Below are 27,930 nucleotides of genomic sequence, written 5' to 3' on the forward strand. Positions count from 1 at the left end.
CCCGGCGGGCCCTCCCGCCGGCGGGCGGGCGGGCGAAGCGGCAGTCGGGCACCGCGCGCGCCCGCACCAGCAGCCGCGAGCCCGCCGGCCGGGGCCATGGGCTGCGACGTCCGGGTGTCGGGGCTGCTCCGCCGCAACCTGCAGCCCACGCTCACCTACTGGAGCGTCTTCTTCAGCTTCGGCCTGTGCATCGCCTTCCTGGGGCCCACGCTGCTGGACCTGCGCTGCCAGACGCGCAGCTCGCTGCCCGAGATCTCCTGGGTCTTCTTCTCGCAGCAGTTCTGCCTCCTGCTGGGCAGCGCCCTCGGGGGCGTCTTCAAGAGGACGTGAGTGCGAGCCCCCGGCCCTTCCCGTCGCCCTAGTTCTGCGCCCCCGCGAGGCTCGCGCCGGGGGTCGTCCCTGCCTCCGGAAGGCCGCGATCACCCCTCCCCGCCCCGCCAGCCGTGCCCTGCCTTAGCCAGAGGGCTGCCTCTCTACCCCCTCTCCCCAGCTCTCTCCCCAAAACTCTCCGGAGACTGAAGGTGACTTTTGGATTATTTATTTGCCCTTACTCATAGACCCAGCCCTCATCCTGCTTATCCCACCCCAACCCCCTAGGGAGAGTGGCAGCGAGCTCCCAGAGGCCGCGGGGTCGCCTCTGGCACAACCCGATTGTCTGTCCGTAGCCCCTGCCGCCGGGGGCGGAATTGGAAGTGAGGTGGCAGGAGAGGGACTAGACCTCAGGGGCTGTGCCCAGTGCCAGGGCTGGCTGCAGCTGGACAGAGTGCCCTGGGGCGGGCTCCACTCAGATCCTCAGCTCCAGAGCAGCCAACAAAGGCTGTCCCTTCCCCGGTGACCACGGGGCTGGTGGGTCCTGTGTGGTCCTGCTCCTGGGGGCACCAGGGTTCCTGCATTGGCCCCTGCAGGCAGCACCCTTCTGCCTCTGAGACAAGCAGGACCTTAGCTCTGAGTTCGCTGAAGGGGAGGTGCAGGGTGACCCACCCATAGTTTAGTGAGGTGACCCTCCATCTCTGGCCTGGGGTCCCCCTCTGCTTCTCCCACCCCATGTTACTCCTGCCCAGTGTCTGCCCCAGGGCACGGCTCTGGGCTCTGTCTGGCATGGCCCCCAGAGGCTCCCCTTTGCCTACCATTGCAGAGCCTTATTCTCCAGGCTTGAATTTGACAGGGCCACCTCCATGCAGCCCTTTGGAAAGGCGGCAGGATCCACTCTCCTGGGGCACCGGGGAGAGGAGACCCAAGCAGGGGCTGGATGACTTGCGAGCCAGAGGCTGCTGGAGGCGTCCCTAGTCGTGGCTTCTGGCTGGGTGGTTTCCTGAACTGCATGGCCTCAGACAAGCAGAAGCCTGGGAACCAAGCCACAGTGGAAGCCTCTGGGGGGATGTAGGGGTGGGATTCTGGGCCGAAGCTCTGCTCTTCAGCTCACTGCTAGAAGTGTCCGTGAGGTGGGTCCCCTATAGCTGATGGAGAGGAGCACAGTGTCCATGCATGGAGATCCCACTTTATGCCACCCAGCTGACCAAACATCATCAATTCACGAGTGATTATCCCCATGGCCAAAATCCTCTTGTAAACCAAAGAAGTCTCCTCTTAAGAAGCAAGTGTCCTTATGGACACTAGTGTTTCTGTGGGTTTTGTACAAGAGTGGATGTGTGGAGAACTCAGAAAACCTTAAGAAAAAGATTAAGATTCTTTCTGATTCTGCCTACAGGTTTCATTAGAAATCATTCAGGGTATTTTTATGTTTTTGTTTTTAAGTATTTTGACTTACAAAAGCTCCCTTACCTGGAACTTTTTAGAAACCTGTGTAGGGCAAAGAACAGGAAGGGGAATGAGGATAATTCTGAACGGCAGGTTGGCATGCCAGGATTTGCGAGAATAGCAAAGATACACACCCAGTTGGGCCGGCTCTTCCTTGCCTGCTCAGGGCCTCCCTCAGGGCTCGTTACTCAACGAGGGGCTCTAAACAGGCAGTGGGAAGGGTCTTGGCACAGGAAACTGGCTCAGGGAAAAGGAGGATAATCATGGTAGCAATAATAACTTGCTTTTTGAAGCATTTAGGCCATGCCAAGCACTGTTCTTACTTGGGCTTCTGAGGTGACGTGGTGGTAAAGAATCCACCTGCTAATGCAGGAGACACAGGTTCGATCCCTGCGTTGGAAAGATCACCTGGAGAAGGAAATGGCAATCCAGTCCAGTATTTTGCCAGGAATATTCCTTGGACAGAGGAGCCTGACAGGCTGTCAAAGAGTCAGGCATGGCTGAGCACACAAGCCTGTAACTTCTTTCTTAGTAACGTTCTTGTATCAACTCATTTAACCTTCATGACAATCCAGTAGATAAGGTCTATTATCTTCATTTTGTGCAGATCAGATCAGATCAGATCAGTCGCTCAGTCGTGTCCGACTCTTTGTGACCCCATGAATCGCAGCATGCCAGGCCTCCCTGTCCATCACCAACTCCCGGAGTTCACTGAGACTCACATCCATCGAGTCAGTGATGCCATCCAGCCATCTCATCCTCTGTCATCCCCTTCTCCTCCTGCCCCCAATCCCTCCCAGCATCAGAGTGCAGAAGGAGGCCAAATCACAGGGAGGTTAAGAAACATGCCCCAGGTCACAGAGCTATTAAGCTGGCCAGGATATGAACCCACACATTTGTGTCTAGAACCATATAGTTTGGAAATGCCTCTTGCTTTTTCATAAAAAAGCAAGCTGACTCATAGTAGTCAGCTTCAGCTCTGCAGGGTACAAGTTATACCGTATACTCTCCAGGCAGAGGCATACAGTCCATACTCATGGGCCGAGTATTCTTAAGCGGACACTCCCAGGGAGGAAACTGTGGCCTTCTGGGACCTCCTGCTGGGAGTGAGGGGTGGGGGTCGGGTAGGGCAGGGGGAGTATGTCCCATCTGTGATTCAGGTTTAAATTGTGAACCTCAGTCCTCCCACTGCAAGACAACATGTCCTAATCCTGTCCCTTGGTTAAGAGCAAAGTAGACATCAGTGGAAGTAGAGGGAGGGCACAGGAGAGGCCTGTGCGCAGACAGGAGTCATCACCTACCTAGAAGAGCTGGACAGCTCATCACAATCCTCCATCCCTCAAAGCAAACAGAACCTCTGCCAGCCTGAAATCGGCCTCTCAGCCTCGACTCCTTGAGGCCTCACCGGAGCTAAAATGCTAATACGGCTGCTAGTGCTTTTCAGCTCAAGTGATTACTGCAAGTATGCTGCTAATTCTGCAGTGGGGGGTGGTTTAACAAACTGGGACGGGAGGGCCAGCTGTTGCGAGGGAGTGGGGAGAGTGTGGGATGGCACACGCCAGGGAGGGAAGTCAGAGCAGCTCCTGCTCGGGTCCTGCCCAGTCCTTGGCCTGCACTGAGGAGCAGGGCTGAATTGGCTCTCTGGTTGCCTCCACGAGAAAGTGCTCTGGAGGGACTGGGTGTGGAGAGCCTCAACATCAGCGTGGGTGCAGAGGAGGGCAGGCGCCCTCTTCTCAGGGGGGACCAGCTCTCCCTCTTTTCTGACACAGTTGGAGAGCTCGAAGCAAGCACTACAGGTAGGCCGAGAGGGGAGAAGGGTGTGTTTAGGGCTAGAAGAAGCTGGACACAACCTTCCTTAGAAAAATCTTATCAAGAGCAGGAAACTTTTCAGAAAAAAACCCAAAGCCACCTAGCTGGCAGGGTGTGTAGATACGTGCTTTGTCAGACAGGAAGAAGGGGTGGGTATTTAGACAAAAGGTTGGGGTTTTGTTCCTGGTTTCATGGGGACCTGTCTTACAACCCTGGGCAGTTTGGCAGACCCCTTGATCTCAAAGATATCAGGGCAGATAAATGACTTTCAGAGCTTCCCTAAACTTTCCCCAGCCTTGCCTGGGTGCTGCATGTGTGCTCTTAATTAAAGGCTTGAGTTTGTCTTCTCTTTGCTCTATTAACTATCTTTTTCTCTACCTTTCTTTTTTTTTCCCTCAATTTCTTACAAGTCCCACCTTCCCGAGACCCACCTCTGACTCTCCCCTGCCCACTGCATGGAACCCGGTCTCCGTGGACATTTCCCCAGGCCACTCTCTGACCTACTTCCCCAGGATGCTGGCTCCCGGTGGTCCTGGGAACACAGTGCGAAAGCCAGTCCCCTTCTCTGAGCCAGGCCCGGGTTGGTCTCCCATCTAGAAAGCCTCCTCCTCTTCCGCCAGCAGCTTGTCCACCTTCCAGCATGCAGCAGACCTGGGCTTGAAAAATCTGTCTCCATGGGAGATAGCATCTGGCCCAACAGTTTCACTCCTAGGTATATTCTTCAAAGAACTGAAAACATGTCCACACAAAAACTTGTACATGAATGTTCATAGCAGCATTATATAGGATCATAGTGGCTATTCATAACAGCCAAATGTTTATCTGCAGATGGATGGGCAAACAAAATGTGGTCTGTCCACACAATGGAATATGATTCAGTCATAAAAAGGCATGAAGAACTGACTCATCCTCTAAGTGGGTGATCTTTGACAACGTTATGCTAAGTGAAAGAGGCCCGTCACAGGAGACCACTCTTATGGTGCCATTTTCATGAAAGTCCAGAGTTGGGAAAATCTCTAGAGACAGCAATGGCACCCCACTCCAGTACTCTTGCCTGGAAAATCCCATGGACGGAGGAGCCTGGTAGGCTCCAGTCCATGGGGTCACTAAGAGTCGGGAATGACTGAGTGACTTCACTTTCACTTTTCACTTGCATGCATTGGAGAAGGAAGTGGCAACCCACTCCAGTGTTCTTGCCTGGAGAACCCCAGGGATGGGGGAGCCTGGTGGGCTGCTGTCTATGGGGTTGCACAGAGTTGGACACGACTGAAGCGATTTCGCAGCAGCTAGAGACAGAAGGTAAATGGGTAGTTTCTTAGGGCTAAGGGTTCGTGCAGAGAAGAACAGGGAGTGACTGCTAATGGGTGAAGGGTTTCTTCTGGGGGTGATATAAATGCTCGTAGATTATGGTGATGAGTTCATAACTCTGAATACATTTTTGAAAAAACACTTAATTGTGTGCTTTAAATAGATAGTTTATGGCATGTAAATTATCTCAATATTTTTTAATTAAAAAAAATCTCAAAACCCATCCTAGCCTTTAATTCAGTAATTTAACAAATATCTCTTGAGCTAGACCCTGTTTTCAGGGTGAATATGACACAGGTCCCTGCTCCTAGGGTGCTTACATTCTGGAAGACTATTTTGGTGAGATGAAGGAAATAAAGCAAGGTAAGGATGTGGAGTTACAGAGTTGGGGTTACTTTAGCTCTGTGGGGAAGACCTCTCTGAGCTGACACCTGACTGCAGGAGAGAGCCGTGCAAGCAAAGAATGTGGGGAGAGGTGTTTCAGGCAGACAGGGCTACAAGTTTAACCGGTGTGCAGGGGGCACTCCGTGTGGGCCAGGGGACGTCGTCACGCGAGGGTGCTGCCCTGATCTGGGTCTAACAGGGCAGCTGCCTTTGGCTGAGATCCCTCCCAAGTCAGGCTCCCTTGTTCCTCCTTCAGGGTCCCCTCAGCCTTAGCAGAGGGTGTTGAACAGGCAGGGGTGTGTGTGGGGGTGACCCTGCTGGAGGGCTTTCCCCTGCCCCTCCTTCTGAGTGTCAGCCCTGCCCTTTCTCCCAGGCTGGAGCAGAGTCTGCAGCCCGCCCTTGCCCCTGTGGGGGTGGAGAAGGTCTGGATGCCTCTGACGCCTCCTGGGTCTGCCTTCTGCCCCTTGCCCTTCGGGGAGGAGCTTGTCCAAGGTGGACAGAGGGACTCCCTTGCGGTAGAACTGTGAGGGGAATGTGGCCGCATTCTTCCCCACACCCAGGCAGTTGAGGGTGGGACCCTGGCTGACATCTGCCTGTTCAAGCCCTTCCCCTGTTTCGGAGTCAGGCAGCCCCGCCTCTTATCACAGAACCAGAAAGGCCAGCGCAGGTGCATGGGGGGTCACAGGTGCCCTCTGGGCAAGGCCAAGCCCCGGGCTGAGCAGTCAGCCGTGCTCAAGGTCACGCGGCCAAGGTGGGCGGCAGCTCGGCACTGCCCGCCGAGAGGGCCTGACTCTGCTCCTGCCCCGGTCTGTACCTCCTGTGTGGGGTCATTAATAAGTAACTTGGACATTTCTCCGGCTTCCTGAGGAAGGGCTCCCCAGACTGTCTTGGGGGACCAGGGCCCTTCTTTCCACTGGCCTGCACTGGCTTCAGAACCCAGGCCAGGGAGGGACAGGCAGTGACACCACACTGGCCTTCTCCCGGGTTGCGGTCAGAAGCTGGGTCCCCGCGGGGCCTGTCTTACACCTCTCTCGTCTGGGCCCGCCTCCCGATGTGTAAAATGAGGGTAGGGCTCTTTGGTCCTTGGTGCCACTCTGGCAGTTTCCGGGCCAGCCTTGCAGGATCGCCCGAGGGCTTGGCAGCGGGAACCAGGGGCGGGGCCGGGGGTCAAGCAAGAGCTGGCTCCAAGCCTCTGACCCTGAATGCCGAGCGGGCTGGCGTGTCCCCCTGGGGCAGCCTGGGACCTGCAGGCAAGCTGCAGATGGCTGAGCGAGGGAGGCGGACAGCTGAGCAGAGGGGGACAAGCGGACATCTCACTCCCTCCGCACAGGAGCCTTGCAAGGAGGCGCTCACCATCCTCGATGTACAGCAGAGAAACTGAGGCTCAGAAGGGCTAAGTGTAAATGCCTTGCCCCGAGCCACCCCCTGGGAACTGGCAAAGGTGGGCCTAGGACCAGTCTTCTGATTACAAACACATTCATGCTGCCAAAGCGGCAGTGACCTTGAAGAAAAGTACAAAGTGTTAGTCGCTCAGTCGTGTCTTACTCTGCAACCCCATGCACTGTAGCCTGCCAGGCTCTGCTGTCCATGGAATTCTTCAGGCAAGAATCCTGGAGTGGGTTGCCACTCCCTTCTTGAGGAATCAAACGCAGGTATCATGCATTGCAGGCAGATCCTTTACTCTCTGAGCCACCAGGGAATGACATTGTTATTCTGTAATTTTCAATTACCCACTTTCTTGGAAGGGACCCTTGACCAAATCATTGTGACCAGGCCAATTAGTGTATTTCAGTCTGGCTCTAGGATGTCTCTAGGACTCCTTTTTTCCTGACAGCAACATTACCATCCTAAAGAAATTTGTTCAGGGTGATTTTTGGAATGACCGGGCACAGCCCCACCGAAACAGCTGGGGAGGGTGAGCGGCCTGGGATGCAAACCCAATGTTCATTGAGTTGCAGCTGTCCCCATTTCCTGGGAACTGGTCTTCACCCCCTGGCTGCCCCCACCCCAGGGTACCCCAGGAACCCAGGTGGCAGGCTGCAAGCCCAAACCACGGCCTGAGGTTGGACGGAGCTGGCCCGGCTTGGCCCGGGGTTAGCAAAAGGGACTTCCCGGGCCAGCCTGCCTCCAGCCTTTCCTTTCCTCAAGTTCTCTTTCCATCCCTCTCTCCTGTCTGTCCCTGGGCCTGGGAACAAAAGGGCCCCCTCTGGATACTGAGTGTCCCTCTCTAGAACAGCAAAGTGAGAGGGTGCCCACTGGAGAGAGGAGAGGCCTGGCAGGGCTGCCCACTGGCCCCCAGCCCTTCTGAGCCCCAACCCTGTCTCCCGAGCCACCTGCTGTTTCACTCCGCACCTTCTGGCCACCTGGCCCTCTAGACTCTTTATCTCGTCACCTCTGTCTCCTTCTCTCTGTCACCACCATACCATAAGCCTGCTAACTGTCTCTGATCCCTTTGTCCAGGCCGTGCTGCATGGGGTGATAAGACAGGCCTTCCTCAAGCATTCCCATCTCACTGGCAATATTTAGCAACCCCAGATCAAACGCCTCAGGGATGGGGTCCAGGCACAGTCCAGCCGTGGGTCCCGCAAAGAGCAGAAGGCAGCAGTTTCCTTAGGAAACTTGCCATGGAGCCAGCATTATCGGGAAGCAGTTGGAGCTCCCGGAACGCCAGCAGAGAGTCCACTAGGTTCTAGCGACTATAGCCGTTTGCTGTGCTTTCTACGCCCAAGGCTCTGCAGAGCCTGGCCTCATTCATGTTCCCCTCTCAGCCCGGCGGGTCTGTGGCCCAGCACCTGCCTTTTGATGCACACACGTGTGCGTGCACACTCCTCCATGGGAAAGCAGCATGGCGTAGGGAACAAGTCAGCAGCCCTGGGCGGCGGTCCGGGATCTGCCCACTGCTTTCTTAGCCCTTCTCCTAACCGTCTCTGAGCCCTCTCTGACCTCAGTTTCTTGTGAGTCACACGAGGCCCAGTTGCAAGGTCTAGCTCACAGCTCTGTCGTGTGCACCGAATGTCCTGGACACTGTGAACAAGTGCCCTTGTTCTCATGCCCACCAAACGTTAGTTCTCCCTTCTTTCCCCACACCTTCCCACACTCCCGCCCCTCTCAGCTCACCGACCCCAGGTCAGGTGCCCCCAGGACTGTACTACAGGCTGCTTAACCACTCTTATCCCGGTTTTTCAAGACAGGAATGATAGTGTTTTTCCGGAGAGCTTTAGGAGTAATACCTTAGGGTAATACTTCACCTTTTTGTACTCGGGGCATCTGTGCTTTACCAGAAAGTGGTGTGTGAGGAAGTGGCAATGCCAGGTCCATGGAGTAGCTCAGAGGGGAGACCTTGAGGAGGGGACAGGGACCCTCTGCTACCCCTGAAGTCAGGCCACCCCAGAGGCTGCCCAGTCAGTCTTGTGCAGGGAAAGGAAGGGGAGAGAGCTGTCTGACAGGCCTGTTGGCCTGCGAGGTGTGGGCATCTTCTCTGTGCCAGTACCAGGAGACGACCCAGCGGGAAGCAGGAAGCTTGGGGAGCAGGCCGGCTGTCTGTGCCGGAGGCCAGGGGTGCGGGGGGAGCAGGACGCTGGCTGGGGTGGGGACCCGAGCCGGCCTGCCCGCAGCGTGACCCCCTCTTGCTCCCCTTCTGGCGGCTCAGTCTCCCCTGCCTTCTCACACACAGCTCTGAGCTGGGAGTTGGCAGGGGTCACAATGGGTAGACTAGCCTGCAAACAAGAAAACGAAGAAATAACGATCCACTGCTATCAGCAGAGCCCTTCTGATAAGGGATTTAATCAAAGATGGAATGAGATGAACAGCTGCGCGCCAACAGGGTCAGAGGCAAGAACTCCTGGGAAAGGACAGTCTGAGAGGTCTTTTGAGGCCTCTCGCTTGTTGTCAGTGAGCCGGAAATGCAGGTCTTGACGTGTAAATACTGACTCTCACCAACCCCCTTGACCCTCCAGGTCTGGAGAGCCAGATGAAGGTGCCTAGGGCTCTCCAACTTCTCATAATCTGAGGTGCTTCCTCTACAAGCCCTCCCTTCCAGAACCTTCTGCCCACTCTCCTCACCCCCCTGCCCCCCCCTTAGCCTTTCAGACTGGCCCCAGAAAACACGAGGCTGCCTTCCTTTCTCGAGAGTCTGGTTGCTGGGCAGGTGCACCCGAAAGATCTCGACAGAGCCGCAGGCTTCCATGCAGTGTTCACTCACTCAGCAGCTGCTCTGGGCTCCTCTGGGGAAAGCTCTCCACCCAGACACCGCTCTGTGGGGAAGGCTGAGGGCCTCGCTTCTGGACACTTGCTGGGCACGTAGAAGGGTCACCAGATTACCCAGATACCTGGGCTGAGGGCTTGGTTTGGGCAGCTTGGGCCTGGTGCCTACAGAGGGCCCGGTGTGCCCTACACCTGTGTGTGGGGGGGGGCTGGCCGCCCTCCCGGGCCCACCTCCAGCCTCACATACGTGGCACAGCTCCCTGGAGATGCTCAGAACCAATTCACCCCACACCTTCCCTGGGAGGGATGGAGGTATCTTTGTATCATAATTGTTTATCAGCAAACAGTTTAAAGTAAATGATGCAAGATCACTTTTATAAGTCCAATAGTAGCAATTATGCTTTGTGAAACGTCCCTCACATGGTTCTCACGGCCACCCTGCGCGGCAGGGACTGTCACTGGAGGAGACCCAGACATCTTGCCCACAACCTATAGCTAATAAGCGAGAGAGCGCCACAGCTCCCTTCACCCTCGGACCAGGGGATGAGAGGAATGTCTCGGCTTCCCTGGGGACCTACCCAGCAAGTAGATGAGTAGATGGGGTTGGGGGTCCTCACGCGAAGGGCTCCAGCCCCGTCCACTGACCTCACCCCCCACCCTGCAGCCTGGCCCAGTCGCTGTGGGCTCTCTTCACCTCCTCCCTGGCCATCTCCCTGGTGTTCGCCACCATCCCCTTCTGCCGGGACGTGGAGGTGCTGGCCTCCGTCATGGCGCTGGCCGGCCTGGCCATGGGCTGCATCGACACGGTGGCCAACATGCAGCTGGTGAGGATCTACCAGAAGGACTCGGCCGTCTTCCTCCAGGTGAGCCCCCGGCGGGCCTGGGGCGGGGCGGGGCGGGGCCCAAAGGAGCTTCCTCAGCCTTGTCCCCAGGCCGAGTGTCCCTTCCTCAGGGCCAGGACGGTGACCTGGAAAGAGCAGCAGGGTCAAGTTCAGAATGACCACTTCCAGCTGGGCCATACTGGCTGTTATCTCTGGACTTGGGTGTCTTCATCTCTAAAACAGGGTAATGACTATTGTGCTCAGAGAGTCACAGGAATCTAAGTGCTAATGAGAAAAGGCTCTTTGTAAATTGCGAAGAAGTGTGATGGAAGAACTTGCTGTTCTCTCGTCTCCTCCTGTGTTTCTTCTTCCATCCTTCTCTTCCCTGTTGCCTAGGACTCTAGTCCAGCCCTTCCCTTTATCAAGCCTTCTTCCCTTTGGGGTGTTACCTGGTGGATTCTAGCATGGGGATAGCCCCAGCTGAGGGTTAAGCTTTGGGAAAGAAGGGAGGGAGGGAGGGGTTGCTCACTGTCACCAAGTTATCACAAGCAGGAAGGTGGGGACAGGAACTCCACTCCTCACCCCTCCTGCCTCCCACCCGCTGCTGCTCCCAGGCAGACCTCCCCAGATGGGACACACGGTGGGGTCATGCAAAGCCTGAGCCATGCCTTCACCACCCCAGTTCTCTTCCCCCACAGGTTCTCCATTTCTTCGTGGGCTTTGGTGCACTGCTGAGCCCTCTCATCGCCGACCCTTTCCTGTCTGAGGCCAACTGCTTGCCTGCCAATAGCACAGCCAATGCCACCTCCGTGCTCCATGCCTCCAGGGTCCTGGGCCGCCAGCACCCTGAGGCCCAGCCTTGGTCCAACCGGACGCTGCCTGGGCTGCCCTCGCAGGACGGGGCAGGGACCCGTGTGTCCTATGCCTTCTGGATTATGGCTCTGATCAACGTGAGTGCCCCTGGGCAGGGTTGGGTGAGGGCTAGTGGGCAGTCCCCTACCAGTCCATACCAGCTCCCAGTACAGATTCTTCCATTTCTGAGAAATGGACTGGGGCTGAGATGTGCCTTCAGGAAGATGGGAGAGCCGACCCCCAGAGATGAATCCTGACCACAGGGAGCGCAGGAGGTCACCTCTAAGGCCCTTCAGTTGTGGCATCCTGGGATTGCGATTCTCCAAGGAGGTAAACAGTGAGCAGGTTTAGCACCATCACATCAGGGTCAACTTCCAAGTCCTCGGAGCTCCCTTAAGGCAACCAGCTCTCCTCCTCCACAGGCAGGCACAATGGACCCTGGGACAGAGCCCTGCAGGACACGCCAGGCTCCCCTCTGGGGTCCTCAGTCACTAGTGGGCTTCTCCTGTTCCTGCTATGAGGTGGGCCCCCTTGGAGGCTGGAGGATAGACAAAATGACCTCCAAGGGGCCCCACGTGATGTGGCTGCCCGGGTGGGGACTGAACGGGGAGACCACCACATGGTGGCCGGGGTGGATCCCGGGGCCCTCAGCACCCCAGCTCGCATGCTCCTCTGTCAAGTCAGGGCTGACTCACACTTGGCTGGAAACCCCCCGGGGCCCTGCAGCCTAGGTCAGCCCAGGCTGGGGCCAGAGGGAGAGGACGGGGAACCCCCACCAGCTCCTGGCCAGCTTAGGGCCGATGGCTGGAAGCAGCAGGGGCAGGTGCTAGGGTGGGGGTGGTCCGCCCGGCCGTGGGGTGGAGATGGAGCAGGGGCTGGGGTGGGGGGTGGTGGAGGTGCAGCAGGTGCTGGGGCAGGGGTGGTCTGCCTGGCTGTGGGGTGGGGGTGGAGCAGGCGCTGGGGTGGGGGTGGTCTACCCAGTCGTGGGGTGGAGATGGAGCAGGGGCTGGGGTGGGGGGTGGTGGAGGTGCAGCAGGTGCTGGGGCAGGGGTGGTCTGCCCGGCTGTGGGGTGGGGGTGCCTCATAGTTTATCAGCCTGACTTGGAGTCTGCTAGTCTTGTCACCCGTCCCAAGGCAGGCAGGCTAGGCCTCAGAGTGGCGCCATACAGGTAGTATTGAAAGAGGCCTTTGAGGACACCCAGTCCCACTAAACAGTCAGACCGTCACTGCTCCAGGGCCTGATAAAGGGGCCAGTAAGAGACTTGACCAGGCTGGAACCCTGACTTCCGGCACAAGCCCCTCCCAGCTGCCCTGTAATCAACTGCTCATTTCCCTTCTCTTTTGTAACTTTCCCTGTACCAGAGTCCTCACAGGAAGGCCTCAAAAGTGCACCCCTCTCCCTCTGCTCCTTCCGTTTTCTTCCCATGCCCATCATTGTTTGGGGAACAATGCAGCTTTGGGCCTTGTCCTCCAAGGGGGACCTAGGAAGGCAGAGTGTCCTGTCAGTACAATGTCAAGGCTGAGACTCTGGGACCAGGAAGCCAGAACGTCCAGCCAGCTTAAGCCTGAGGTCCGTTTTCTCTTGCTCCACGAGGTACAGAGTGGAGGCACTTTGTTTGCTGCAGGATTTCCGGACTTTTTCCATTGGTTTGTGTCTGAAGATAAACAGTCCACCCCAGAAGAGAATGGGCTAAGCATGCACGTGGGCAAATGCAAACACACAGGCCAGCCCACCTGGCATCCTCTGACCTTTAAAGTGGAGCCTCTCTTTCCTGAATGGGCTCCTAATAAAGACCCAGTATGTTCCTGCTGGCAACATCAGCCAACCCTGGTGAAGTCCTTCCCACCGCCCACCTCTCTGGAAAGCCCAGCCTGACTGAGCACACCTCTTTTACAGCTGTTTCCCCTTGGCCTTCTCCCAGGCGTTCTGCTGCCACAGGGCTCTGCATGTGGGTTTCCTGTTTCCCCCATCAGACTGGAGAGAGGGCTTCACCTCCCGCATCAGACCCAGGACTCCGGAGGCAAGGGCCGTCTCCTCCATTTAGGCCCGGTTTATTGCTCTAATGCTGCTGGGGTGTGCCTGACTGACATTAATAAGTGGAAGGAGGCTCCCAAGGTGCCCCCGGGGAGGTGCCAGCACAGGGGTGGTGTTTAAGTGACTTGGGGAAATGCCTGTGTGAGCCAGCCTGTCTCCAGGCAAGGTAGAGGCTTGCCCAGGGCAGTGCCAGGCAGAGGCTGGCAGCTAGCTGATGTCTGCGCCAGCTTTGCCTGTGAGCCCCGAGGAGCCCATTGGCCCCTGGGACACTTCCACAGCTCCCTGGGCTGCTTCTTCTGAAGCAAAAGGAGCCGGGATGCAGTTACAGCAGGAAGGGCAGAGGTTAGACTTGACGAAGGACTTCCTGGCAGCAAGGGTGGTTAGACACAGGCAAGGCACCTGAGGGAGGCGGTGGAGGCAACTCCAGGAGAGGAGACATTTCTCATTGCTCTGGGGAGTTCGTAAAACCTAAGCGACTTAACACAAACATCAGTCAACCTGACTCTGGGCTCTGCGTGCGTGTTGCTCATAGCATGCATTTCTCAATCTAAAGGAGTCCCTGCCTCTGTTTACCTTGAGGGCAGTCTGTGCTTTTGTGAGCCCCTGACATGGAGACAGCACTGGTCAGAATCAGGATGCCTGGGCGCCAGTCTAATTCTGCCTCAAGTCAGCTGTGTGGCCCACACTAATGCTCTCAGACCTTCCCACTGCAGCAGGTTTAGACTAAGTGATAACTCTGAGCCTCAGTTGCCCTGCCTGTAAAGTAGGTTTAATGATTTCCCCCAGCACGTTTTACAGAACTGTGATGAACAAAAGCCAAACTCCTTTCTAAAGCATCACATGCTCTACCAGCGTGAATGAGTGTGAGGGGCCGTTTCCAGCCCTGCTCAGGACAAGGATGTTGGAAAGGAGTTTATCTCTTGCATGCCCTGTGCCAGCAGAGGCCCCATGTGAGTCCAAGCTTCGCGTGTGAGAAGCACCTGTCTCAGGGAAATGACTGCGGTTGAAGTCTGGCAGCAATTACAGCAAGCCTGCAGGGGTCAAGGCACCTGGCTATCTTAGCTGGGGTTGGCTCTCAGGGGGCGCCCTGTGGAAGGAGCCGTCGTCTCCCAGGACCGTGCAGACCTTGGCCACACAGCCGGTCGGAGGGGGTGCAGCCTGCCTGGCTGGGAAACGGGCTGACTGGCGGGGCACGGGCTCTCCTGACCCTCTGCTCACCCCCAGCTCCCGGTGCCCTTGGCTGTGCTGCATCTGCTGTCCAAAGAGCGCCTGCTGGCCTGCTGCCCTCAGAGGAGGCCCCTGCTGCTGTCCGCGGACGAGCTCACCCTGGAGACACAGCCTCCTGAGAAGGAAGACGCATCCTCGCTGTCCCCCAAGTTCCACCCAGGTGGGGGCTCTAAGGAACCCTCAGGCTCAAGGCCCCATTCTGAGGCTCCCCTGCTAAGCCCTTCCGCCCAGAGGGCGGACGTGGATCACAGGTGGTAATGGCTGGGAAAAAACCCTTGGCCCTGCTGGTCTCGGGGTGCGGGGAGGGGCAAGAGATGGAGCAAACGGGCCAGGAGGAGAGGAGAGCAGCTCCCGCCCCCTCCCTGCCTCACCCTGGCAGTGTGACCTCAGGCACCCTGCCTGTGTGACCTCGGGCACGCTGCCTGGCCTCTTGGAGCCCAGCTTCCAACCGTCCTGCGAAATGGACGGGGGCTGTCCTCATGAGCCGTAGGAAGGTGGAGAAGGTGGGAGGCAGGAAGTGGTCTCCTTTCTGCCAGAACTGAGACTTGTCCCCGATTCCTGTGTCCCGTCCAGGGCACGAGGACCTGTTCAGCTGCTGCCAGAGGAAGAACTTCAGAGGGGTCCCTTCTTCCTTCTTCGCCATCCACATCACAGCTGCCCTGGTCCTGTTCATGACTGACGGGCTGACGGTGAGCCTGCCCTCGGAGGGTGCCCCTCATGGGGCACCCCCTGAGCCTCAAGTCCGGGCATGGAGAGAGAAAGGAGGTGGATCAAGGTTTCCTAGAGACCGCACCTCTAGTACAGTCGATCCAAGTGTTTAAACCCAGTATAAGTCCCAGGGAAGAGCCTCCCTAGAACTGAATACAGCCTCTTGGAACTATGGTCTTCTGTGTCGTTCCGTTTTTATTTTCATGAACCCTGTGGATATGGGACTCTGGTGTGTTACATTTTTTGCAAAGGGGCAGTGCCCGGTTCCCCCAGGTAGAGGTCATGTCATATAGATGCTAGGGCTTTCTGCTTCCTGGAACACATTCCAAGCCTCGGCCTCTCAAGCCGCGTGGTAAACAAGCTGCAGGCAGTGTCTGGGCCCAGCTAGCTGTTCAGGCCACCAGTGACCTCTGTTACTCTATTTACTGCCTTTCTCCAGCAACCTCTGCAGGATTAGATTAGGACTGTTTGCAGTGGCTGCTTGATTAACTGGTTGCCATATGAGGGACTCTCCAAAGAAAATGCCCTAAAGACCTAGATGACCTGGTAGAAAGTACTCGTGACAGAACTGGTTGACTTCCAACGCTCAGTGTGACCTTGGGCAAGTCACTTCCCTCCACCCTTTCATCTGTAAAATGAGATGCCTGTACACACCTTTTTTAGCTGCAGCACCCTTCCTTTAGCAAAAAACCTTCTGTGGAATCCTCCTAAATGGGGCATGTAGTGAAACTCTGCTCTGGCTGAGGGGGGTGGAGCCTGCCTGCCTGCCTGGACCCCGTGGGGCTCCTCTGGGGCCCAGACACGCCTTCCTGAGCCCCCGGCTCCCGCGGGCACCGTCTGCACGCTGTGGCACCCAGGTTCCAGCCTCAGCTCAGGCCTACAGGCGCCGGGTGGGCTCGGCTCCAGGCCTCTGGAGCAGGGCCAGTCCCTGCCGGCCCAGACCACGCCTGCCCGGCTGGGGACACTGCAGGTATGCTCAGCGGGACCCGTCTCCCCACAGGGCGCATACTCCGCCTTCGTGTACAGCTACGCGGTGGAGAAGCCGCTGTCCGTGGGACACAAGGTGGCTGGTTACCTCCCCAGCCTCTTCTGGGGCTTCATCACCCTTGGCCGGCTCATCTCCATTCCTGTCTCCTCCAGAGTGAAGCCAGCCACCATGGTTTTCATCAATGTGGTAAGCGGCCCCTTTCACTCCTTGGAGACCCAGAAGAACCGTTCACCCCGTGCCACAGCCCTGCCCCAGGACACCTTCTGACTGGACTGTGCCCCAGGTTGGGGGGTTGGGGGGGATGTCGGTGTACAAGGGTGGGAAAGAGATGCTGGGGTGGAAACCCAAGGCGTGAGGCCCACTTGCATGGTCTTGGAAAAGCCCTTTCCTCTCTCTGGGGCTTGGACTTTGTACCCACTGAAGAAAGAGGCTATGCGAAGTGACTGGTGCTGTGTTGGGAGGAGCTCCCTGCTGACAGCCTGCTGGATGAGGAGGGAAGCAGCGCTGACCTTGATCCTCCCTGGCTCACCCTGGTGCCCAGGGTGGTTAGAGCGCTGTGGCCGGCAGAGGCACCATCTCGGGGATGGTGCCTGGGAATCTGCATCTTGCAGCTCTCCCAAAGTGGCACGTAGAATGACCTTCAAGGAGCTAGTCTCTCTGGAGGTCTGGGCCTGAGAGGTTGTTAAAACTTTTCATCCTGATGTGTATCCCTGCCACCACCTATGACAAAGGGTCCAGATTACAGATTCCTGTAAGGTGGTTTAGCCCAACTTCTGACCAGGGCTCAAATCCTATAATACCGCTTCCAAGGGGCCCCAAAGTCTGTCTAAACACCCCTAGTGAATGGAAACTCACCACCTCTCCAAGAAGTCCAATCCACTGTCAGAATGTACTTTCTTGAGTTTCTAGAGGAGAGGGGGTTGGGAAATAATGTAGAGGCTCTTGCCTGGAGAATTCCCACGGACAGAGGAGCCTGGCAGGCTACAGTCCACGGGGTCGCAAGAGTCGGACACGACTGAGCGATTAAACCACCACCACCACCACCATAGAGGCCAAAGGCCATGAGCCCCAAGAAAGGCCCTTGGATTCGGCCTGTGCTGACTGATGACTTAAAAGAAAGAACTTTTGTTCAATGTAGCTGGGAGGTGGGGGTGGCATAGAAGCCAACCTCAAGGAGTTGAGGTGGGAATTCCCTGGTGGTGCGGGTTAGTGGTGAGGACTCATTGCTTCTACTGCAGGGGGCATGGATTTGATGGGGGCTGAGAGCAGGGAAGGGAAGGGAGAGGGAGAGAAGGAAGTAGACGTGTGAGGATTACAAATATGTCTGAGCTGAACAGGCTTGTTTGCCAAGAGTTGGGTGGTGTGGGTGCGTTTGCAGGCAGAGGCGAAAGGGAGGGAGCCTGTGAGGACACCGGGTCAGAGGGAACGCGAATGGGGAGGCCGGGGAGCGGCGAGGGGCTGGAGGGCAGCGTGCTGAGCTCAGGAAGGAGAGGTCCCCTTCTGTGGAGAGGGGGTGGAGCAATGCAGGTTCCCCCGGGGGAGAAGATGAAGGTACAGAAACTGCTGGTGGCCTGGCTCTCCAGCACACGAGGCCAGATGCTTAAAGACAGAGTGACTCTGGGTTTGGGAGAAAGCAGAAAGTTGGAGGCCTCCACGGGACTCAGGCACTGGCAATAAACTCACCCGGGCTGCTGGATTTAAAGAGGAAAATCAGATTTCTGGGTCCAGCTCAGACTTGGTGAATCCAAATGTCCAGGGGTAGGGGCTAGCAATCTGTGTCGTCAACAGACACCCGGGGGTGGGGGTCGGAGTTGGCAGGGGCAGTGTTCCTGTCTGTCATCAAGAAGTTTGGAAACACTATCCTACAGCAAGTGATTCCCAAATACACTAGCCCCCTCACCCCCGCTGAGGTGCTTTTGGAATATACAGATTCCTGGGCCCCGGCCCGGGGAGTGGGGGAGGAGTGGAGTGGAACCCGGGTGTCTGAGTTGTTTTTAAGCTCTTCAGGTGCTTTTCTTGGGCAGGTTGCTGGGACCATAGCTGAACCGCCCTGAACAGGCTGCAGCTGCCAAGTCTCAAATTCACCGCGGTTTCTTCCCAGATTCCGCTCCGTTTTAAATTAAGGGTTATTCTGCTCTTGATGTTCTCCTGGATCTCAGCAGTCACTCACGGGTTGATGAGCACACACGCTCTGTGCGGCGCCCTGCAGGGAACGGCTGGGCTGCCGTTCTCTAAGAGGAGCTCTCTGCCTTTAGGGCGCCTCCAGTTGGCTAGGGAAGAGGATGGGGAGAGGGAGTCTGTGTCCTGGCTGGAAGGCAAGGCGAGGGTGAGGGGCTGGTAGGCAGCTGGGGAGCGGGCTGAGCGCCAGTCTGCACCCCGGCTGGCGGGCGGGGCACGCCGAGTGGGGGCGGAGTTGCTAATTTGCCCTGGCATCCTGCGTCTTCTGTCAATCAGGCTAAAATAAGAGAGTGACGTGGGGTTTGTTGTTGTTGCCACACCTCGCAACATGTGGGATCTTAGTTCCCCATCCAGGGATCAAACACACCCCCCTACCCCCCCATCCCCCTTACCCCCATCCCCCCACCCCACCCCCCGGCGATGGAAGAGCAGGTTCTGAACCGCTGGACCGCCAGCGAAGTCCTGACTTAGGTGTTTTTCAAACGTGCCAAGTGTAGCGATTCTCAGGTGACTCTTGGAGGCCTGGTGCAAGCGGAGGGGAGCAGGAGGAGAACGCCCCTTAAGCTTGCGCGGCAGGCCGTCCGCGAGATGCCGGGGCTCCTCGCCCTCCTCTCTCCGGGTCTCTCCTGTCCTCCGCGTTCTCCTTCCTTGGCAGACGCCAGCTGGGGAAGGTGCAGTTCCCGCGCACTCCACAGGGCCGTGCCCTAGTCACACAGCCCGCCCGGGGCCAGAAGGCGTTTCTCACTTCTGGAGACGGACAGGCTTTCCTTTCTCAGCGGCCACCCAGCTGCTCCCCAGCTCCTCAGCGCCCCCTTCTCTGCTATGACAGGTCGGCGTGGTGGCGACGTTCCTGGTGCTTCTTGTTTTCTCGCATAACGTGGTCTTCCTGTTCGTGGGGACGGCCAGCCTGGGTCTGTCCCTCAGCAGCACCTTCCCCAGCATGCTGGCCTACACCGAGGACGTGCTGCAGTACAGAGGTGAGCCCCTCCTTCCTCCGCCTTCACCCTCTCCCTGGGGCCTTCCAGCCAGAAGGTCCCCGCCCACCTCCTCACTGCCTGAATGTGGGAAAGGCTCATAAACCGTGTTGTTCCGACCAGCGTGGCCCCCTTCTTTCAACATATGGTGGTGGATCGTGAGATTTCAGACCATAGACAAGCAGTGAGCACCTCCTCCCCATCTTCTTTTTCCCCATAGTGGTTGTTGGTGGTGGTGGTGGTTTAGTCGCTCAGTCAACTCTGTGTGACCTGGACTGTAGCCCGCCAGGCTCCTCTGTCCATGGGATTTTCCAGGCAAGAATACTGGAGTGGACTGCGATTTCCTTCTCCAGGGGATCTTCCTGACCCAGGGATCGAACCCAAGTCTCCTGCATTACAGGCAGATTCTTTACCAACTGAGCATGTTACACAGCTGGCATTTTGTGTAACATGCATGTGCTGGAAATTCCAAGTTCAAGGAAAAGCAAATATGCATGGGAAAAATTATAGCACAGGGAAAGGGTTTTATAACTTATCAGTAAAAGTACCTCCTTGCTTTGTTTTCTTGCGGATGTTGTTGGAAACAGGATTGGAACAATGACTCCACATCTGATTCAGGGTTGTGACATGGCTTCTTTGAAAACCTCTGATTCTCTGAACTAATCTTCCCTTTCTGTAGCCTCCCAAGTGTGCATAGCAAAGATCTTTTTCAGAAAAACAAGTTAATTAAAAGTAATTATGATTTGAACATTTAATGTTACCCTCAGACGCAATCAGAGATTCCCTAGAGTGTTGGAAAACCACCACTAAAGATGAGTGATTTCTTTGGAGCAGGAGTAGGGGCAGTTGGTGTCTGGGGCTGGGGTGTGGGGCAAGACGGGATCAGAGCAATTAGTGCTACAGCCCACCCATCCGCTGAGCTGATCCTGAGACCAGGATCCTTGAAATCCCAAACTTCAAAGAAGTAAATGAAGGAATGAGCTGATGTGGGTATCACACGTCACCTAGTATATCCCAAGAGGTTAAAGGGATCAACAAGTGTTAGAGTTTAATGATAATAACAATGTTATGTTGGTTGGTTCTGCTGCAGATAATCACTCAATCCCTCCTCTTTTCTCACCATCCTTGCCTTGGTTCAGGCCTTTATCAACCTCTCACCTGCTTGGAATAGTTAATGGAGCCCACCTTTTCGTGATTTCTGATCACCCCCATCCGTGCCGTGGCAGCTCTTGGCTTGTCTCCTGGCCTTCCGATTTGCCTTCATCAGAGGTTCTCAATGTGGTTCCACATTCAAATCACCCAGAGCCCTTGTACACAGAGCCTGGGTTTCATCTCCACACAGTCTGATGTACTCGAGCTGCCAGGTGATGGTAATGTGTAGCCAGGGTGAGGGCCACTTCCTGGGCCACCACCCTCTGCAGATACAGAGGGACCACTTGGAAATGCAGAGCTGCTCACAATCCTCACGCCTTCCTCTGGAGCTCTCTCCCTTTCTGCAGCCGCCCTGCCTGCTTCCCCTCAGAGGCTGCCTCGTTCAATCACCTGCCATCCCCCGACGGCACAAAACCCACTATCTCCACCTTTTGCCGCAGTGGGGACCCTTGCCTGGAACGCCCTCTCATCTGCCTGCTGGTGCCCCCACCTTCACACCCTCAGGAGCCTCTCTGACCCCACTGGGAAGGCGAGCCCCCTCCTTGTCCCCGCCCCGTCTCACCTGTCGGTCCCACCTCGAGATCTTCGTCCTAACATTATCTGCTGCTTCTCGACATGCACCCTAAGTGCTCTGGCAAGGGACGGAGGCAAGAACGCGGCTTTGAGGTCAGCAGCAGACCTGAAGGTCCGCCTTGCCTCCCTACCTTCTGGCTTTGTCACCTTGTGTAATTCATCTTCCTCCCCCCTTCCTTTTAGGGTTGTTCTGTGCGTTAGAGGGCACGCAAAGCTCCTGACTCAGCAGCGTAAGGTGCTCACAGGTGCTCAGTATAGGTGTTAACTCGGATGAGTCACCTGAGTGCCCTCAGGGTTTAGCACAGTACCTGCCGCATAGACGGTACTGAGAGGTTTCTGACTGTCTGAGGAGAGCAGACACTCACACGGGTGCTAGGGACCATCCAGAGACAGGCTCACAGAGGGGACAGAGGACTGAGCTGGCCCAGGGTGGGTCAAGTCACAAGGGCAAGGGCGTGCTGGGGAAGGGAGGGGCAGGGCAGTGGGCAGTGTGAGAGCGAAGGCTGAGATGGGGGGACACCTACGTGGGAAGAATGGGGGCCTGGAATGCCAGAGGAGACGACGCTGATCTCTGAGTGTCTAGCATATGTTGGTGCTGGCGACAGGCAGTGATACAGGCCGCTGAACTAAAATTCAAGGCGCGGCCTCTCTAGTGGGCTTCCAGTCTGTGGGGGAGGCTGCCTGGCAGGCAGGGCGGGTGGAGGGGGCGCTACACGAGAGCGGGGAGCAGGGGACAGAGGGAGCACAGAGGAGGAGCAGCTAATCCAGGTTCAGGGCTGGGGGAGACGATAATGAAGGCAGTCTCCAATGACGAATGAATTTTCCAGACCAAGAGGAGGAGTGTTCAGGAGAGGGTGAAGGCGCGTGTCAGAAGCTGGCTATGAGCGTGTGTGCAGATTAGCAGACGCAGGAGTCTCTCCTGGCAGGAGGGTGGATTGTGAGCAGACAGTGTGACAGTCTGAGCTCGCAGTGGGGCAGGTGATGAGGGCCCATGCAAGCCACATTAAAGCTGCCCTGACCCTGACAGTAGGGTGAGTGAGGGTTTAAGCAGAGAACCGGCCTGGTGTTGAGGCTTTACTGTGGGCAGCGCTGTGCTGAGCGCTCACATGTGTTTGCGTCAGGGTTATCCACACAACAGCCCTGAGGAGATCCCATGCCTGTTTTACCGAAGAGACGGGGAAGGAATTGCCTGAGGTCCTGTAGCAAGTAGGTGGCGGAGCAGGCTTGGAACCCAGGTCTGACTCTGAAGCTTGGGCTCTGAAGGTCTGTGCCACGTGGCCAGGTTGATCAGAAGCTGGCTGATTAGTGCAATGCCAGGGGAGTGAGGCCTGCCTGGCAGAGGAGAGAGGGAATCTTCCTGGAAAAGTAGTTGGTGTTCACATTGGGAAGGGCCCTGAATGCCAGGCTAAGCAACTTGGAATAAATGCTGAAGATAATCATGAGTAACTGAAGGTTTCAGAACAGGGAAATAATATAATGGCAGACCCAAGTAAGGTTAAGGGCTCACATCTGAGAAACCTCAGGAGTCCACCTGGATTATGCCAGCGGATGTGTCTCCTTAACTTGCCATCACTAAGCCCTATCCTTCTCTCCTGTTCAGGCTGTGCGACCACAGTGCTGGTGACAGGCGCGGGCGTCGGAGAGATGGTCCTCCAGATGCTGGTCGGTTCGGTATGTCGGGAGACCCAGGGTGGGGGATGAGGGGCGCGGCCCTCCAGGCAGTGAGAAGATGTGGCCAGCCCCTCCTGAACCCAGCTGTGCCTTCCCCAGGCCTCCCGCACGGCAGGCAGGGCCCCACTCCGTCTGTGTCACCTGTTTCCGCTTCTGAGCCACCCCTGGAAGCTGAGCCTCCAAATGCGGGAGTGGAGATGTGAAGGGCCACGAGGCATGGTCCAAAGCAAACACAAGCCGTGTCTGGGAGCGGGGCCAGGGGCCCCGTGGGAATGTTTAACTCTCAGAGCCCAGGACAGGCTTGGGCTGCAGGCCCAAGAATGGAGTTCCTTTCCATCCCCCTAACCCCTGATTCCCTGCCCCACCTCTCCTCATCTCTGGCCACCCTACAAAGGGCCCAGTTTTCCTGCACGACTCCTGCCTGATCAAGGGCCAAGTCGCCCAGTTCTCTTCAAACATACCCACGTTTCATTTGTTCAGCAGGGGAAAAAAAAACCGATCTGCTTTTTAGGGTAGACTATAATGTAGATATTGTGATGCTTGTTTTTAGAGAGGATACTGAAACTCAGAAATTAAGCGACTTGCCCTCAGACACACTTCTAATAACCAACAGAGATGATGTCCAGAGTTAGGCCTTTCAGTCCCTGAAATCCCTCTAACCACTGCTTGATTCTCCTCTCCCTTCGCCCTGCTGGACCAGGGGAAGAGCTCTCCCTTATGACACCCTCTGCGTTGAAATGAGGTGATACCTGGGGTCCACCACAGTGGAATCTAGTGCAGGAAGACATGAGGGGTAAAGAGGAAACGTGCTAATTGCTAAAGCTGGTGATGGGTCCATGGGAACTCCATAAAACATGCTGGCATATGTTTTACATTTTCCATAATAAAAGGATATATATATGTACATATATACACACCTTCTCTACAGAGTTCTGCTCAGGGCCTGTGGGTACAGAAACACCTAATATGATTGGAGTTTTAAGGAAGAGATGGAGATTTTCAAAGGGTCCAGGACACAGGGCTGAAAGGGACTGCAGGGGTCAGCAGGTCCAACCGCTGCTGCACAGCAGGATTTCTGCTACCTCCAGAAACATAACCTTGAAATGAGGCCAAGATGTCCCTCCTACCTGTGTTTCTGTCTATAGGTGTGGCGGGCCTGAACTTGACTGAAAAACCTGCCACGGCCTGAGAAGGCCGCTTCCTCCAATACATCTTCATGTGAGGTTTTGATGGCCTGTATCTCTGTGTTTTCCCCTTTGGCAGATATTCCAGGCTCAGGGCAGCTATAGTTTCCTGGTCTGTGGTGTGATCTTTGGTGGCTTGGCTTTTACCTTCTATATCTTGCTCCTGTTTTTCCACAGGATGCACCCTGGACTCTCATCAGGTAAGGAAAGAATCTATTTCTACACAAGAGGAGGAAAAGAGAGCAGGGGGGTGTGTGGGAGATGCCGTGGATCTTAGCACGCCACAAATGATGTTCTGTTCCAAGTAAAATGCAAGGAAATGTTTATTTTTCTACAGCTTCCTTTCCCCCTTCCTGCTTTGCCCTGCGATTGTCCGCTCTGGGCTCCCAGGGCTGGAGGGAGCGGGAGAGGCTGACTCACGGCTTCTCCATCAGGAGCGGGCCATGGTCTGTGACCTGGCTTCCTGCATCCCACCAGGCCTGGGGACCATGGGCCAAGAATCGCTTTCCAGCCTGGACCGAGCACTGAGAGGCAGAGCCTGCCTCCTTGGCTGGAACTTGGCCCAGCAGCCTAATTGGTCATCTCTTTGCAGTTTGGGATTTGACTCCAGTCCAAGTCTCTTTCTCAAAAAGAAGTCCTCAGGCCAAGTGGCACAGAAAAGCTTGTTCAGGACAGAGGCACCCCCTAAGAATAGTCTTGCTCCTGGAGCCCCCAGACAGGGGAAGTCCCAAAGCTATTTTCACAACCCTGAAACCTCACTTACCTTTCCACCCAGAGCTCTCAAAATCCCAGCAACTGAACCAGCTGTGCATGTAGCCAATTCTTAAGAGAAGGTGCCCGGGCAAACCCTCCTCCTCATCAGTGAAAGCAAAATACCCCTCACAAAGACTGAAGGGCCACAGCCTCAGCCCTTTCCCTCAGTAGGTGGACATACGCTCCCTTTAAACATCAGTGTGAGGGCCCCAGTCAGCACCCACTCCAGCCTTGAGCCGGAGGTGGTAGGACCCGTGTGGTCCCACACGGAGGACTGGACCTGTGTGGTCCAGTCCAACCTTAGGCATGGTGCCTTCAGTTAAGCCACCGTTCAAGAAAGATTTCCTGAATATCCAAGGAGTAACACTTAAGGAGTTCCCTGTTCACAAAAGACAAAAAGAAGTACATATTTCCCAAGCCCTAGACACTAGTCTCAACAAACTGCCTCCACCAACTAGCTTGCCAGAATTAGTAGGTCTGACTTTCCACTCGGCTCCCTGATGTGAGCCAGTGAATAGCAGGGAAACAAAAAGCCTGGGTAAGGTCTTGGAGTAAATAAGGGCTAATCAGAACTGCTGCAACGGGCTGCGTGTCTTCTCTCTGGTAGGTCCTACTCGAGACAGAGCACTTGGAATGGAGAGCCTGGAGAGCTACCAGAGGTAGAGCTAGGAGGCGGAGGCAGGTGAAGACGTCCAGTCTCCTGAGCAGCAGCTCAGCTCAAAGGGCTGAAGAAGCCAGGGTGGCAGCGGAGGCGCCTCTCGACTCTTTGGTTCTCATCTTCACTGATACTGGGTGGGGTAAAAGAAAGTAAATTGAGTTCTGTACCCGGACCTCCCTGGGCAAATCATTAGATGTTTACCTGGCTGTTCAAGTTGCTCTCCTCTTCCCTGGCTCAGACTTTTGGTGAGAGTGAGTCAAGATACCCAGATGGAAAGGAAGATACCGAGATGCTTCATCCATTGGCCACCTTCTGCATGAACCACACCCTGAGTTTGAAGATCACTCTTCGTTGAAGTTTGAAAAATAAGTTGAAATTATAAAGAGCAATGATCATTGCTATATATAGACAGATTTTAAGTTAATCAAAACAAACCCCAGGTTATTCCTTGGCATGCTCAAAGGACTGTGCTTTTACTTATTAATCGTCCAAAATCCCTCCAACCCCTGCTATCAGTAGTTCATCTATAGTCTAAAACATCGAAAAGAAAGTTGAATCTTGCTACCTTTGGGACACTAATTCAGCGGTATGCTGGGCTAGCTCATACCAGCTTACAAAAGCCAATTGTTAAGTTTTCATTTTGAGAGCTAGTTGTTAAACAGCTATTATTTAAAATTAGAGAAATTTATTGCCTTTGTTTTTTAATGTAATTTATAACTACTCAGATGGTAATGGAGAAGGAAATGGCAAGCCACTCCGGTATTCTTGCCTGGAGAATCTCATGGACAGAGGAGCCTGGCAGGCTACAGTCCATAGCGTCGCACAGAGTTGGACACAACTGCAGTGACTTAGCACGCACACACTCATGTGGTAAAGGATCTGCCTGCAATGCAAGAGGCTCGAGTTCAATCCCTGGGTCAGAAGGATCCCTGGAGAGTGGAATGGCAACCCACTCCAGCATTCTTGCCTGGAGAATTCCATGGGCAGAGGAGCTTGGCAGGCTACAATCCATGGGGTTGCAAAGAGTCAGACATAACTGAGCAACTAACACTTTCACTCAAAAGACATCATTTCCTAATTGTTTTATACCTATGCTCTTGAGGCTTATTTATTGTACCTGCAGGGTAGAAATACTATATAAAGGTATCCTTCAGTGTATATATTTCCAATTCCACTTTCAGTGATAACAGGTTAGTGGCTTGAGATCAGCCATGGTGAGAGTATTTATGGTGAGAAATTGGCAAAAGCTACAAAATCATGACTTTATTGTCTCCTTGGAGAATCATCTGATAAACATTTACCAGCATACCACTGCTAATCACCAATGCTAATTGGTCCAGAAGCTGTCTGAGAGAATGGGATGGAGCTTCTGCTTTTCTTACTGACATTGAATAGCTTAGAAAAGGCATAGAAACAGTACTAAGAATTTCTCAAAAAATATCTAATTTAAACTGTACATCTTCCATAGGGGAAAAAAAACCATACCACGTCAGAGTTCTTTTCTTGAACAAAACCTGGACGACTGAACACCTTGAGCTGTGCAGTATAGTGAAAGCAGTTCAGTCAAGGAGTACCAACTCTTTTCCAGATCAAGTCCTGCAGTCACAGACAGAGGATGCAAACTCAGCACCCTGGAGGAGCTCGGAGTGCGCAGACTTCTGGAAGCAGTGAAAACGGCCGCCACAGGGGCTCTCTGTTAGTTTACCTGCACTTCCTCTGTGTAAATACAAATGTATGCATATAAATATGCAGAATAAGTGGGTCATGGCTCTCAATAACCTGTCCAGGTGGAGCATTTACCTGCCCCACACTAAAAGGCTTATCCTGGAACCATGAGCGTGGTCATGTAAGCCAGCTCCATCTGCCCTCAGCGTGGTGATGAGAACCTGGCTAGACAGAGAATCCTGGTTCAAGCCCTGGCCTCAACTTGTGGATGTGTGGCCCTGCACAGATCACTGAGGCCCTTCCAGCCTTGCTTTCTGTACCTGTTAAGTGATATTTCTAAAAGAACACTACCCTACCTCAAAGGAATTCCGAAAGAATTAAGTAAATTTGTGTAAAGCAATTATATGCCTGACATAGAAATTTGCTTAAAAATGGTGAGCCATTTTTATTTTGAAAACCCCCTCATTAGCAGCTTAGAAACTGTTCATATGTTTGGTATGTATTTACTGTAAATCAAAAGGTTCAAAATCTTTTGAAAGCTGGTGGCCTAGGGGTATAGTTTTAACTATGTCCATAAATACTTATTTTATGACAGCCAAATTTATGTATGTGCAATCTAACCTTACTGAGTGACTGACCTGGGGAAGAAGAAAGCAGCTATATTTTCCTTGTGTTTTTCCAAGAAAACATCCTTTTCATACAGATTTAGAAGAATCAATGGTTATATCTAAGGTGATCATGATTAAATTTGTGAATATAAAAAACAAGATTGAAACCAATCTAAGTATCTTTCCTAAAATAAAATATTTTAAATTTAATAAGCCTGTTGTCCATTATGGACAATCGATCCTTTTATATACACTCAAAGGCAAATGGGGGCTTCTCAAGTGGCTTGGTGGTAAAGAATCTGCCTGCCAACGCAGGAGCCACAGGAGACGTAAGTTCAATCCCTGGGTTGGGAAGATCCCCTGGAGGAGAAAATGGCAACCCACTCCAGTATTCTTGCCTGGAGAATCCATAGACAGAGGA

At 54.8% G+C, this 27,930-nt stretch overlaps 1 protein-coding gene and 1 long non-coding RNA gene across 6 annotated transcripts; one reads left to right on the top strand and one right to left on the bottom strand.

Moving 5' to 3' along the window:
* Positions 1-6: 6 nt before the first annotated feature.
* On the top strand, positions 7-27,689 carry MFSD4A (major facilitator superfamily domain containing 4A). Of its 4 annotated transcripts, none has more exons than XM_055581744.1 (10): positions 7-326; positions 10,127-10,325; positions 10,982-11,233; positions 14,395-14,557; positions 14,971-15,086; positions 16,106-16,279; positions 19,101-19,248; positions 22,571-22,641; positions 23,905-24,025; positions 26,705-27,689. In XM_055581744.1, the coding sequence occupies exons 1-10, from the start codon at positions 97-99 to the stop codon at positions 26,905-26,907; spliced, it is 1,677 nt and encodes a 558-aa protein (XP_055437719.1). In that variant the 5' UTR covers positions 7-96; the 3' UTR covers positions 26,908-27,689. The 4 variants fall into 4 exon arrangements, with proteins under 4 accessions (XP_055437719.1, XP_055437722.1, XP_055437720.1 ...); XM_055581747.1 differs by having other exon boundaries at positions 24,003-24,025; positions 26,705-26,910; XM_055581745.1 differs by lacking the exon at positions 26,705-27,689 and adding an exon at positions 25,186-26,064.
* Positions 18,477-21,082, bottom strand: LOC129652780 (uncharacterized). Of its 2 annotated transcripts, none has more exons than XR_008714737.1 (4): positions 20,960-21,082; positions 20,431-20,602; positions 19,794-19,949; positions 18,477-18,548 (listed from the first exon to the last, which is right to left on the bottom strand). It is a non-coding gene; the product is annotated as an uncharacterized LOC129652780 (long non-coding RNA). The 2 variants fall into 2 exon arrangements; XR_008714736.1 differs by lacking the exon at positions 18,477-18,548 and adding an exon at positions 19,405-19,634.
* Positions 27,690-27,930: the final 241 nt, after the last annotated feature.

This window comes from Bubalus kerabau, chromosome 5 (assembly GCF_029407905.1).
Source record: "Bubalus kerabau isolate K-KA32 ecotype Philippines breed swamp buffalo chromosome 5, PCC_UOA_SB_1v2, whole genome shotgun sequence".
Lineage (NCBI taxonomy): Eukaryota > Metazoa > Chordata > Mammalia > Artiodactyla > Bovidae > Bubalus > Bubalus kerabau.